Source organism: Ammodytes marinus (genome assembly GCF_949987685.1).
Source record: "Ammodytes marinus genome assembly, chromosome: 6".
NCBI classification, from domain to species: Eukaryota; Metazoa; Chordata; class Actinopteri; order Uranoscopiformes; family Ammodytidae; genus Ammodytes; species Ammodytes marinus.
Window position 1 is genome coordinate 11,691,200 of NC_137235.1, and position 13,969 is coordinate 11,705,168.

Below are 13,969 nucleotides of genomic sequence, written 5' to 3' on the forward strand. Positions count from 1 at the left end.
GTGCATTACATTGTATCAAAATTGTCTATTCTTACATTTTGTCTGCCTTATTTAAGGACAGGAATATTGAAAACAGCTTAGAATCTGATGCAATCCAATACAAGAACAGCAAGAATTACAGCCTTCAATGTACCAATGGAGTGAAATCAGCACTTTTTCAGACACAGTGCCAATGGCAACTAAACTGCAGTGTAAGTTGCACACATTAATATTACAGCAATACTTTTCTGGATGGCAATGCAATGGACTTGGAAGTGCAATTTTTGTTGTCAGCACTGTAGGAAAGCATGTCAGGTATTTTAGAAAGTAGACAGTAGCTGGGCTTCTTGTTTTGAAGGGCCACAATTAAACAAGAGATTCAGTTTAAAGCTGTTCCACCCAACCACAATGTGGCTACAGCCATGGTCGAAAATGATCAGCAATGGTTTTTATTGTAAGTATATTTCTAGATAAAAAAATTAATATACTTTGACTTATGGCAATAGTAGAACAAAATCTCAAATAAATAAATACCTGTACAAAAGAAGCAACAACAACTTGGTCAATCATTGACATCTGTGTTGGGTTCGGCTACGTATTTGTAATGCACCTTTAATATGACACTACCTGATGAATGAAACATTGTTGCCCATAGAACACCTAGTGAAGAAAAGGCAGTCTAAACTCACTCTCCCGGAAGAAACTTCAACGCATCATCAACAGAGCATCCAAAATTATTGGCACACCCCTACCATCCCTTGATTCACTATACCACAAACGGACACTACGCAGAGCACAGAAAATCATCTCCGACCCCACTCACCCTGCACACTATGCCTTCCAGCTACTGCCCTCTGGGAGGCGTTACAGGAACATTGCCTTACGAACAACCCGGTTCAAAAACAGTTTCATCCCAACTGCAATAAACTTTCTGAACTCTGAACGCTGAGGATTAAGCATGGCCCTTATGTATTGTGTAGTGTGTATGTCTGTATGTACATCTGTGTTATATGTTTTGTAAGTTGGAATCTGTACCAAGCTGTACTGATAACAAATTCCACCAGCCTGGCTGTGTGGTCATTAAAAGAATCAATCAATCAATCAAAATAACATTTAAACTTGTATATACAGGTGAAACTCGAAAAATTTGAATATCGTGCAAAAGTTCATTTATTTCAGTAATTCAACCTAAATGGTGAAACTAATATATTATATAGACTCATTACATTCAAAGTGAGATATTTCAAGCCTTTATTTGTTATAATTGTGATTATTATGGCTTACAGCTTATGAAAACCCCAAATGCAAAATCTCAGAAAATTAGAATATTACATAAAATCAATAAAAAAAGGATTTTAAATACAGAAATGTCGGCCCTCTAGAAAGTATAATCATGCATATGTACTAAGTACTTGGTTTGGGCCCCTTTTGCACAAATGATTGCCTAAATGCGGTATGGCATGGATGCTATCAGTCTGTGGCACTGCTGAGGTGTTATGGAAGCCCAGGTTGCTTTGATAGTGGCCTTCAGCTCGTCTGTATTGTTGGGTCTGGTGTGTATCATCTTCCTCTTGACTTCAGGAGAGTTGTCTGGCCAATCAACACAGTAATACCATGGTCAGTCAACCAGTTACTTGTGGTTTTGGCACTATGGCACTTGGCACTGTGGACAAGTCTTGCTGGAAAAAGTAATTCAGCATCTCCATAAAGCTTGTCAACAGACAGGACATATGAAGTGCTCTAAAATATCCTGGTAGACAGCTGTGGTGACTTTGGACTTGATAACACAGTGGACCAACACCATCAGATGACATGGTGCCTCAAATCATCACTGACTGTTGAAACTTGACAAGGGGCTTGGTCTTCAAGCCCCTTGGATTTTGTGCCCCTCCACTCTTCCTCTAGACTGTGGAACCTTGATTTCCAAATGAAACGCAACATTTAATTTGGATCAGTGATGATTTGAGGTATCATGTCATCTGCTGCTGTTGGTCCACTGTGTTATCAAGTCCAAAGTCACCACAGCCATCTACCAGAAGATTTTAGAACACTTCATGCTTCTGTCTGTTGACAAGCTTTATGGAGATGACAATTTCCATTTCCAGCTAGACTTGGCACCTGCCCACGGTACCATAAACCACTGGTAACTGGTTGACTGACCATGGTATTACTGTGCATGAATGGCCAGACAACTCTCCTGAACTGAACTCCATAGAGAAACTATGGACTATTGTCAAGAGGAAGATGATACATACCAGACCCAACAATACAAACGAGCTGAAGGCCACGTCAAAGCAACCTGGGCTTCCATAACACATCAGCAGTGCCACAGGCTGATAGCATCCATGCCACGCCGCATTTAGGCAATAATTCATGCAAAAGGGGCCCAAACCAAGTACTTAGTACATATGCATGATTATACTTTCTAGAGGGCCGACATTTCTGTATTTAAAATCCTTTTTTTATTGATTTTATGTAATATTCTAATTTTCTGAGATTTTGAATTTGGGGTTTTTATAAACTGTAAGCCATAATAATCACAATTATAAAAAATAAAGGCTTCACATATCTCACTTTGCATGTAATGAGTCTGTATAAGATATTATTTTCACCTATAAAGTTGAATTACTGAAATAAATGAACTTTTGCTCGATATTCTAATTTTTCGAGTTTCACCTGTATATCTCGTAATTGACAATGCAATGGCCAAAGCCTTATGCCCAATCAAGGACTGAAATGAGTAACTAAGTTAGCCATATAACTGATTAGTTTCAGCACGTACATTTCACCAGGGACAGACACAGACTGTCTGTAATCACAGTTTCTGGAACAGAAATCCAAGATTTCCCTGAATTGTAAAGGCAACTGATCTTACTTTTCTGGATCATAGACTGAATTGTTCACTATCATTAGTAACTGCATTAAAGGTCACATATTATGCTAAATGCACTTTTTAAATGTGTTCTAACATATCCATGGGTCCACGGTGTGCCTAGAGACTGCCAAAATATTTTAAAAAATAACAATCTCTCCTTTTCTCACTCTCCCCCTTTCTGAAACCCCCACCCCTCCCCCCCAATATACTCCAGTCAGAATTCTCCTCGTTTCTGACCTCACAAACTGGAAAGCCAGAAGCTCCCACTGTGCAGCCCAAACCCCTATTTCTTATTGGTCCACGGCCCCGACAGACAGAGGGCGAGGCGTATCTGGCTTCGCTTCCAGACAGGGGGCGGGGGGAGCTCAAAGATTGTATATTTACGAGGGGAGCTGCAGCTCTTTTTAAAAAATAGGCCATTGTGAGATTAGCTGAACATCAGCATAGTACAATAAATTATCTGAAAGTTTTTTTCAGCAAACAATTAAAGAAAAACGTATTAGGGACCACTAAGACCATATAATATGGTGTATAATAGTACCGAAAAGTGTATAATATGGGAGCTTTAAAATACCTTTCAATTTGTGAGTGAATTATTTTGTTGGTGGGCATACCCTTTTGTTTACATTAGGATCACGGTTTGCAAGTCCACACCTCATTGCGCAGGCAGTTTGACTGGCATGCATCAGTGTGTGTAAACTGAAGTGAGAAAGAGGGAGAGTTTATGAGCCATTTATATTGTGGACAGGGTAGCCAGATGAGCCTGGTGCCTGTGGTTAGCAGAAGTGACCATGTATCACAATGTCAAAAGGACAGCAGACCTCTTTGTCTCTATGTACTTGCCTTGTGACACACAAGTCATATATGAAAATATACACCCCACCACACATCCCACCACGCACGCACGCACGCACACACACACACACACAAAAACATAAAGGCACCTTGGCCAAGACAACCCAACAGCTGCAGTGCAGACATGATAGTGGCGACAGGCAGCCATCCTTGTAATCCCTCTAGGCAAAGAGAGAATGGTGTCCATTGTGTGAACGTCTTTGTGTGTTCACACATTCCTCTCCGTTTTAATGTCTGATTTTAACCTGCCACGAAAACTATCATTTTAGCACATCTGTGAACAACACAATTTCATCCGGCACCAATGCATGTTTAAGACACATCCCACCCAGCTCACTCAGCCTCAGCCACACTCGCCAAACGCTCCGTCTCCCTCTCCTCCCTTCCCGTCACTTAAAATCACATTGTTACAGACACTTTGCCAGCAGGAAATCACAGAAATTTCTCTGCTGAGCGCAGAGCAATGTGGCCAAAAGAACAGTCTGAATGCTCAGTGGTTAACTTAGCATACAGTTGGGGCTAAGGCTTATAAACAGCTGGGCCTGTTTATCTCCTACTGGAAAAGCGAGTCCAAAAGAATTTTGCAGGGGTCATATTGGGTGTTCTATAAAGCTAAGAAAGCTATAAATGTGTGTGACGGTGTGTGTGTGTGTCTTGCCAATGCTTCCTGTGGAAACTGCATTTTAAGAGCGTGGATACATTGTTGTGGTACTGTGTGCCGTCATATCTCTTTACAAGGAGATCTTAAGCCATTACTATAAACAACTTTATCTTGCTATAAAACTTTGTTTTGTGGTGGACTGGATTCATTGTTTTTATTGCATCGAAAATGAGGATATGCTGAATGTGCATTGTTTGCACTACTTCAAGTGGCAACAGGATCTACATTCAGCTTTTATGCGCCGAATGTCTGGAACGGACTGCCAGAGAGTCTAAGGTCGGCTGAAACTCTCAGCTCTTTTAAATCGGGTCTCAAGACTTTCCTGTTTCCCTTTTAACCTGTCATTTTAATTTTTTTGTTCAAATGTTTTATTTATTTTATTTAAATGCTGTATTTCTATCCATGTTTTTAAATTTGTTTCTTTTTTGTGTGTCTGTTCTATACTTGATGTATTTTAATTTTGACCCTGTGAAGCACCTTGAATGGCCCCGTGTCTGAAATGTGCTATATAAATAAAGTTGCCTTGCCTTGCCTTGCCTTGCCTTACTGAGAACATTGAATTGTGCAATTTATAATACTATTCTTATAAACAGATGTGTTGTTCTTTTGAGAGATGTCACTTTAAGGGTCTGTTTGTCTTTATTGATAAATATACTGTCATACAAACAACTCTCCGTGAGAAGAAACTCATGTGTACGGACAAGCCTCCTAAAAGCATTAGCAGCCGACTTAAAATGTTAATTCTGTGACTAAAATCACTTAACATTTAAGCACTGGAATAAAGATGAAAAATGAAGCAATTAGGAGTGTCTGCCAGAAGGCAAAGCATTAACCTAGACTTGAGCTACACCCTTGAAGGCACAATCAGCAGAAGATGGCTGCATGAAATTACAGGGATAATAGTTAACAAGCAGTTTGAGACTGGCGAACCCTTTATACAGTACGTTTTGTTAAGGGACCATGGGAGACAACTTCTTCAACTCTCACTAATGTGTGTATGTGTGTGTGCTTCAACTCTCACTAATGTGTGTATGTGTGTGTTAAAGTAAATATGTTTTGGAGACAACAGAGAGGTAAAGAATGATGAGAGATGAGTGAGAAAATGTAATTATTTACTTTGAGTTTAGTCATTGTGGGCCGGGGGCCACCGACAAAGGGAGGCTCTTTGGTCATCTCCTGTCCCTCTTCCTGCTCCAGAAGGCTGGTTGGGTTGTCCCCCGCTGAGGGCCCTGGGAAGCTGGACGGAGGTTGGGGGATGCAGAGAGCCATCCCACAGGCCTTGGCTGCCTTCAGGACCCCAGGCACCTCCTGGACCCGAATGTACCAACGCAGCAGGTAGGGGAGCTGGTGCGCAGCACTCTCAGTCTGGGCTTGCAGGAAACACTATCAAGAAAAAGTAAAGAAGTAGAGGGATAGGAAGTAAAAAAAATGTTTTTTAAAAACAGGGATAGAAATTGATCAAGTCACTCATATGGCAAGCCATCTCCAGTGGAGCGAGATGTCAGGTTCCACCAGGATTCACTCATCATACTGGTGGATGGAAAGACATGAGGGGCGGGCGAAAAAAAATATATATATAAAAAAAACATCACAACAGAGTTGGCAGGGGTGAGGTGGGGCAGGGTGGGTAAAGACAAAAACAGAGACATGATCAGAGGAGCGGTGTCACTGTGTGCGACTGTGTGTGAAAGACAGAAGAAAACAGAGAGGGACATAGAGACAGAGGGAGAAGGGGCCACTCAGTGGTATACGACGACAAGTGGGTGGAGTGGAAAATATCGGCCGTGGCAGCGCATGTGTCGCGGACAGTGATGACCGTTAGGAGGAGACACGCTAGGCCGAGTGTGAAACTGGAAACCACTGGAGCACAGCTGACTACTAAAAGCCTCATTGTGTGAGAACTTCAGTCCATTCCCACAGTCGAGGAAACAGTCGGGAGCCGGCTGAAGGGTGAAATGGAGGCTGAGACCCACTTCCCTGCCGGACAGTGCAGCATTCCTGATCAATAACAATAGTCCATTCATGGAACTACAGTATACACATACAGCTGTTGGTCTGTTTTCCCGCTGTAGTTACTTGGTTACTTTAACTACCAACTTTACTTGTAAATTATGCAATCGCTGTGTGTCATGAATATTCAGAACACATTCATGAGATCATGACCTTTTAGAGGTTTGCAGATTTTTTGAGGTCAACATAACATAACAACCGACAAATTATTGGTATTCTGCAATGAGGGAGAGAAAAAAAACACGTCCGTTACAAACAGAAAGCCATTGAAATGCATTTTAACCTGCTGCATGTGAATCGAAAATTCTCCCATACACTGTTATCACTCTTTGCCAGGTGGCTCTGGACCACCTTTGAGAAAAAACCTGTGCCAAGTCTGATAAAGCGAGTCTCCTTAACTCAAATTTCTGCCTGGATGGATCTGAAAAGAGCAGGGTGTACTGCCTGCTCACCCTGACTGGAGTGTCAAAACCATAAGTTGTGCAAAATTTGACAGTTCATTATAATAAAGAAACTAAAATGTCTGTAAATACTCTTAGAGGGTCTTTAGCCTGAAGCGATGAGAGGTGACATCAGACTTAAGTCATAGGTGTCACTGCTAATGTTGAGAGACAAAGCCTTGCATGGCTACACTTGATTGCTCATGGCACAATAATGGGTATGTTTGCTTACAGTACATTTTGTGAAGCCCACAGTAAATCAGTGCATTGAAAGTACAAGGCTTTCTGGAAATATAATATAATATTGAACAAAGAAAATGAGCACTTTTAAGTGTATTCAATTCATGGATCCAAATTATGCAATAAATAAGTGTCGGAAATAAGAGCAGGGTCCATTGCCTAAAGGGTTCATAACTGACAACGCAAAAAAAAAAAATCATCATAAACTCCAAGGGCCCTTACCAAGTACTGATGGATGCATGGCAGCAGCACCACATCAGTCAGAGTGAAGTAAAGTCCTTCAGCGAACACATGCTCCAGCGGAGGCAGGTCTGTGGTCTTGACTTTCCTGATCTCGGAGTGCTCTCTAGTGGTGGAAGTTGGAAGTGAGTCCACAGAGAGCTTGGCCAGAGCCGCCCTGAGCTCCAGCCCCTCCTGAGAGTCAGAGTCTGGCTTCTTCCCTCCACCTTCAGGGGACTCCTCCTCCTCCTCCTTCTTCTTCTGTTCATTCCGTCTCTGCTCCTGGAGTTTCTGTCTGCGGATTTTGTCATCGTTGTGGACTTTGACGGGCTCCGCTAGCCTGCGCTCCAGGGTGAGGATGGAGAGAGGCGGCTGCTGATATTGATTGGTGGTGGGATTTTTCAGGTGTTCTTCAACAGCTGACGGGATGCCGATTTCACACAGTCGGGTCCACTTGCTCACCTAAAAGCAGATAGGAAAGATTTTTTTTAACAGGCACCGTCTTTAAAAGCAATAAAAAACTATGAGATACTGTATGTCTTAACGACATGAAACAAATTCAGTCGACCCCGCCCATGTTGTGTGGTCATTACAGTGAAATAAGTTAATTTGTTCTGACCATGAGAAAAAGGACACAGTTATACTATGAGGGCTTTAGATTTCATCAGCCAAGGAACTGGTATATAACTTATAATTACTTTAACCTCCTTTAATATCAACTTCAAGATCAACTAAATAACAAGGAAATGTAATGCTTTTAAATCAAGGTGTGTATTTTCCTTATAATCTCCTTGGAAGTTTCTGGAGAAGAACTATACAATTTGGTAACCAATCTTAGAAGAAAGAAAATAGAAAATTTTCTGATGAGATTATTTTTTTAAGATGAAAGAGAAAGAAAGAGGGGATAGATAGATAGATACAGATAGATAGATAGATAGATAGATAGATAGATAGATAGATAGATAGATAGATAGATAGATAGATAGATAGATAGATAGATAGATAGATAGATAGATAGATCATTTTCAGAAAGATCAAAATACTTTTTGCAGTTGTGTGTAATGTATCAGTTCCCATAGGCCTACAGAGCCAATACAATTAAGTTTTACTGAAACTTTGACTGACTGAGAGTGACAGTAGCGTTGTTCTCTACAATGTAAACTAAATCAGTTTGGATGGTATCCTATAATAAACCTGTTCTTAAAGCCTACTTCACCATTGGGATTATGAAGGTGTATTGTACTCTGAGATCCTATGTAGTATTAATGTGCAAACATTTTAGAAATCAGTTCATCCTAGCCTGAGAAAAGGCAGAAAGAGTGTCTGTCTAACCCTACATTTTGCATAGTTGTGATGTCACAACTGTGCAAAATGTAGGGTTAGACAGTGAGACCATAAAACACTCTTTCTGACTTTTCTCAGGCTAGGAAGAACCGATTTATAAAATGTTTGCACATTTATATACTACATAGGATCTCCAAGTTAAATCACCTTCATATTCCCACTGGTGAAGTAGGCATTTAATAACAAGAGTGTTTGTGAAGTTGATGCAACAGCTTTAAAGCTGCCTTCATTATGTATCCTTCAAGAAGGTGAAGTTGTGCTTGAAACCTGTGTCATGACTGATACAAATCTTTCCTTCAATTGTGTGTGTGTGTGTGTGTGTGTGTGTGTGTGTGTGTGTGTGTGTGCGTGCGTGCGTGCGTGCGTGCGTGTGTGTTTTGGTCATGCATGTCCCTGCTCGTCACTAACTTCAGCACAGGCTTTCAGACAGGTCTTCTTGAATCCCAGCAGTGCCAACACATCATTCCTAGAAGGATCTGCCTCTATGGTCTTGTTGATGATATGCCTCAGGACCACCGCCAGCCCTGCCCTGCACAGCCTCCCGGTCTCATCCAGAACAGCAGGGAGACGGCAGTCCCTCACCAGCCGGGGCACGTCCTCCAGCTGGACGTCAGACACATCTAAAGACTGGGGCAGCTGAGCCCTCAGTGACAGCGAGCTGACAGGTTTGGGGAAGACCAGAAAAGCTCTGAAAGACTTGCACTCGCAGTAGGACAGGAGAAACAGGGCGATTGAGGTGTGCAGCGGAAGACGCGGCTCCTCATTTTGGCAACAAACCTCTAGATAGAGGGAGGGCTGCTGGTGCTTTACCTCCGTGTGCTTCATAATAAATAGCACTGTCTAGTAAAAACAGAGTAAGGGTAAACAATTGTAAGCATTTAAAATGTATCCATGTGTCTTTTTTTGGTGTGACAGCGAGAACGCCTTGGCTAAAATAGCATTCCGTGTCCGGTGCTTGACATAAAATGAATAGAGGATACTTACAAAAGCTTAGTAATACGATCATAAACACCAGCAATTAGTGAAACCACGCTTCCTACCGGTGCTGCTTCTTCTTCCTTCCTTGTGCTAAAGCTACGCTAGTTCAACAGCGCCACCAGTTGGCGGCTGTAAACGCGTACGAGTGGAAATATAATACGCCACAAAATATTAGAAATATATCAAATGTGCACGTGTACAAAATGTAAGGCGCAAAATTGTGAAATACAAAATAAAAGCCAATTTCTACACAAAGGTTCCGCGCGCATAGATTGCGGACATGTTTAGCGGTTGCAAAGGTCGAGGAAAGCATCCCATCCGCCCCGGTCTGCTTCTTTTGTAGGAAGTGTTGTTCAGCCTTTAACTGCCCATTGAAACTAAAATACTGGGTTAAGAGGCTGACTTTCAACAGGAGCAAAGTGTGAGGTAATGTAACATGACTTTAAATTATGATCTGGTAATTTGGTTTTACAACTGTAAGTAGACGGGAAAGGTAACTCGGGTATCTCAGACTGCTGTGTCGCTGTTAGAATGCTCCGTGTTTAACGTTACACAGCAAACAGATAAACTGAATGAGGTCTTTATTGACATAGTTAAACCCAAGAGAAGAAATCAGGACAATAAGGATATTTAGGACTCAACCCAGAATTTCCGACCATCAAACCTATGAAAATAATGTCAAATTCCCACCGAAAAGATACTCAATAGGCTACACACAGTCATAGTGCACGTTGATATGAAAATACAGTGCAGTAAAGGTGTAAATTCAACATCGCAGTGAAACAGGTATGCTGGTCGTCTAGCCCTCTGAGGGATGTTTGGCAGTAGCAATTGAAAATACACTTGGTTCTATGACTCAATTTCAATCAATCAAATGGTCGTCTTTTATTTTGTTAAGTTTTTGTTTTTGTATATTTAAAAAAATCATTCATTTGTGTGTACCCTAACTTCAATGTAGCACTGGCAATGGAATTAAGTTGTAACTCGAGCCTAAAAAGCTGATCTGATTTTCTGATTCCCAGTCTGAGCCATGGCTGGAGCTGTCAGTCTGGACTTGGATCCCATCTTCCTAAAGGGATTGAGTTTCCTGCACTCCAAGAGTAAAGACTCAGCCGAGAAACTCAAGGCTTTACTAGACGAGTCCCTTTCAAGAGGAAGCGACTCATCGTCTTACCGTTCATTACAAAAAGTAAGGAGTTTAATCATGCGTTGACATTTGCCTCTGTCTGCAATCAACACTCTAGCCCATTATTGTCTCTTTTTAGTTGCAATTTTACTGATATGTAATCTACAGTATACAGATTCTATGTTCTCTGCATTATTATTGTGTGCCCTCAGGATATAGAGGTGTCCAAGGGGTCTGTCTCAAAACTGAGCTTGAGTAAACAGGACTCCAAGTCCTCCTCAAGCTCCTCATCCTCCAGCAGCAGCAGTGGCAGCAGCAAATCCAGCTCAGAAAAGAGCAAGAAAGAGGCAGAGAAAAGAACCTCTGAAAAGGTATGGGATACATTTACTATCTTTGAAGTCTTGTTCTCAAAAAAGATCGCAATGAACAATCCTGATAACTTTGACATGTTCTTAAGTGCAATTGTGAGTCAACTATCCATTAGGAGAAAAATAGAACCTCCTAAATAAATCTTAACAACACGATAATGTGTCGGTGTCTTAAAGGCTACTTTAACCATTGCCTTGAGTTTCATTCATCAACTTTGTTCCCTTTTGTGTAGAAATACAGCATAAACTGTGAAGGATTCAAATGTAAAACTAACTACATGTTTTCATGACAGCGTTTTTTTATGCTTTGATTTCCAAGTTTCTTATGAACCTACAGCACTATATTGCAAAGCTGCACTCTCAGGCAAGAAAGACTGAGCAGATCCATAAAGGCCAGGTTAGAATTGATCACATGATGAGGACACCAGAGTTCAAAGTGTTCCATCAAGTTCAAGAAAAAATACATTCATGTCTGAATATAAGGCAGTATCATAATTAAAAGGGTGGCTACATGTACTCTGCTGTTACTTATGGCACTGACGGCAACATGCATTGTCTATATGTGCCTCTTACTGACAAACAGGTCAGGGTGGACTTGGCTGACATGGACCCTCCGAAAAAGCCCCGTTTGGAGAAACAGGAGAATCGTTCCTCACCAATTACCGTACAGACGAGCAAAGATCTTTTGCCCAACATAAGCGACTATGATGAGACCAATGCTGATGACTTCGCCATGGAGATGGGTCTGGCTTGTGTGGTTTGCAGGTAATACTTAATTATCAACAAAATAAAACTAAATGTAGTTTCAATCTGAATTTTTTTTTAAGCAACATTTCCATTCACATGTTGACTTTGCTGTTGTGTTTTTTTTTTACTTTTTCAAGACAAATGACAGTGACCATGGGCAACCAGTTAGTTGAGTGCCAGGAGTGCCATAATCTGTATCACCAGGACTGTCACAAGCCCCAAGTGACCGACAAAGAAGTCAATGATCCGCGGCTTGTGTGGTATTGTGCCCGCTGCACCAGGCAGATGAAACGTATGGTGAGGAAAAAAATAAATAAAAATAGTAATATCTATGTATTTTTTTAAATGCATCATTGTTTATTATGTAATGAATGCATAGCCATACTAATAGTTTCTGTTTTGGTTTTGTTGTTTTTTGTTGTTGTCTAAAACAAACTATTTGTTTGTTCATTAGGCTCAGAAACCTGCACAGAAGCCATCGCCTGCTTCTGCATCATCAGCACCCGTTGTAAAAGACACACTGGTGAAAAAGACAGAGCTAAAAGCCAAGGCTGACACAACCAGCACCTTCCAAGCTTTCAAAAGAACAGAAGTGAAGGTATGTGGTCACTAATTCTGTCCAGTTATATTATATATATATATAATCCTACATAACAGGGGCTATATTCCAAATCATCATGAGTCGTATACAAGCATTTTTATAACCCAATGTAATAAGATGGTTGGATATCTCAGAGCCTAATTATTACACCAATCAAGTTAGATAATGCACTTAAGGTTGCACAGAAATGATTTGTATCTGAGGTTGGATTATTCCTCTTGAAGTGGTAAATGGGCTTCAGCTAATAATAATAATAAGAAGACAATCTTCCTGAAACTTATTTTTTTAAATAATAAATATACCCACAGACCTCAACCATTGGCTTTATCAAGTAAAGTGCTGACATTAGTTCATCAAGTGATATCTGTGTCTCCCATTTTCAAAACTTTAAAAAGTTGATTAGTATAATATGACATTAAAATCGTACAATTACGTTTTGATAATCGCGGTAACCGTCTCATTACAGACATCCACTACATCAGCCAACCCCACCGGTGGCAGCAGCTCCTCTTCCTCCTCCTCTGGCAGTGGGCTCACCGGCTGGGCTGCGTTTGGCGCCAAGACGAGCACATCGCTTCCCGTCAGCTCCAAACTGGGTTCCTCAGTGGGCCCTAGCGGGAGCCACAAGGCCTCCACCTTGGCTCCCTCCAGCCAGAAACCTGCCGGGCTGTCTGGACTAGCAGGTGCCAAGTCGGGAGGACTCGGGGGTACGAAGACTAGCGGGAGCAACGGAAACGGCTCGGGCCAGGCGCCTCTGAAACCTCCTCCACCCCTCACGCTGGGTAAGCAGCCACTGAACCGCTCGTCCAGCGCTGAGAGCCAAGGCAAAGGGTCCGCCACGACGTCATCTTCATCAGGGGCCAGCTCCCCTAGCAGCTCCCAGGCCGCAGCGGGGGGAGGGAGCGGAGCAGGCAATAACGGGGGAGGGAACGGAAACAATGGGAACGGCTCAAAGGCTGCAGCAGCGGGCAACAAGGAACCGACGTCCCAAGAGTCTCAGCTGAACGCCATGAAACGGTTACAACAGGTGAAGAAGAAAGCGGCACAGAAGAAGCTGAAGAAATGAGTAGAGGAAGCGAGATACAAAAGTGTGTGTGTGTGTGTGTGTGTGTGTGTGTGTGTGTGTGTGTGTGTGTGTGTGTGTGTGTGTGTGTGTGTGTGTGTGTGTGTGTGTGTGTGTGTGTGTGTGTGTGTGTGTGTGTGTGTGTGTGTGTGTGTGTGTGTGTGTGTGTGTGTGTGTGTGTGTGTGTGTGTGTGTGTGTGTGTGTGTGGTGAGGGTGAGTTCGTGCCAGAGCATTGTGTTTGTATTGCAAGAGGATCTGTTCAACGAGACAAACCATCCAGTCAAATACTTGAATATGACTTTGTGTGTAAACGCTGCTGGACTCTGTGTGCGCCTTGTTCTGTCCTATCAAATATGAAACGTTGAAAAAAAAGTCACTGTCCCGTTTTATCCACACACGTCATTAAATGTCTTCTTTATAAACTGGCAGTACTCGCACTGACTTTATAGCATGAAGTGTCCT

The 13,969-nt window shown here is 41.9% G+C and overlaps 2 protein-coding genes across 2 annotated transcripts in view; one reads left to right on the forward strand and one right to left on the reverse strand.

Annotated features, from left to right (window-relative positions):
- Positions 1 to 9,682, reverse strand: part of gstcd (glutathione S-transferase, C-terminal domain containing) — a 44,458-nt gene extending 34,776 nt beyond the window's left edge. The window contains exons 1-4 of the mRNA XM_080029116.1: positions 9,608 to 9,682; positions 9,032 to 9,463; positions 7,283 to 7,741; positions 5,487 to 5,753 (exon numbers count right to left, since the gene is read on the reverse strand). Coding sequence (XP_079885242.1) covers positions 5,487 to 5,753; positions 7,283 to 7,741; positions 9,032 to 9,448 — 1,143 coding nt within the window. The 5' untranslated portion in view covers positions 9,449 to 9,463; positions 9,608 to 9,682. The remainder of the gene's footprint in view (positions 1 to 5,486; positions 5,754 to 7,282; positions 7,742 to 9,031; positions 9,464 to 9,607) is intronic.
- Positions 9,683 to 9,904: 222 nt separating this feature from the next.
- Positions 9,905 to 13,888, forward strand: ints12 (integrator complex subunit 12). The gene is made up of 7 exons (XM_080030161.1): positions 9,905 to 10,027; positions 10,624 to 10,790; positions 10,940 to 11,098; positions 11,679 to 11,860; positions 11,980 to 12,139; positions 12,297 to 12,440; positions 12,910 to 13,888. Exons 2-7 carry the CDS (start codon positions 10,632 to 10,634, stop codon positions 13,507 to 13,509), a joined length of 1,404 nt encoding a protein of 467 aa, XP_079886287.1. The 5' UTR covers positions 9,905 to 10,027; positions 10,624 to 10,631; the 3' UTR covers positions 13,510 to 13,888.
- Positions 13,889 to 13,969: the final 81 nt, after the last annotated feature.

Bases quoted from the DNA above. Each gene is read 5' to 3' on its own strand.
- ints12 (XM_080030161.1), top strand. From the start codon at position 10,632: ATGGCTGGAGCTGTCAGTCTGGACTTGGATCCCATCTTCCTAAAGGGA. The intron at 11,861-11,979 runs GTAATACTTAAT...TACTTTTTCAAG, and splicing joins CTGGCTTGTGTGGTTTGCAG to ACAAATGACAGTGACCATGG. The intron at 12,140-12,296 runs GTGAGGAAAAAA...TTTGTTCATTAG, and splicing joins CCAGGCAGATGAAACGTATG to GCTCAGAAACCTGCACAGAA.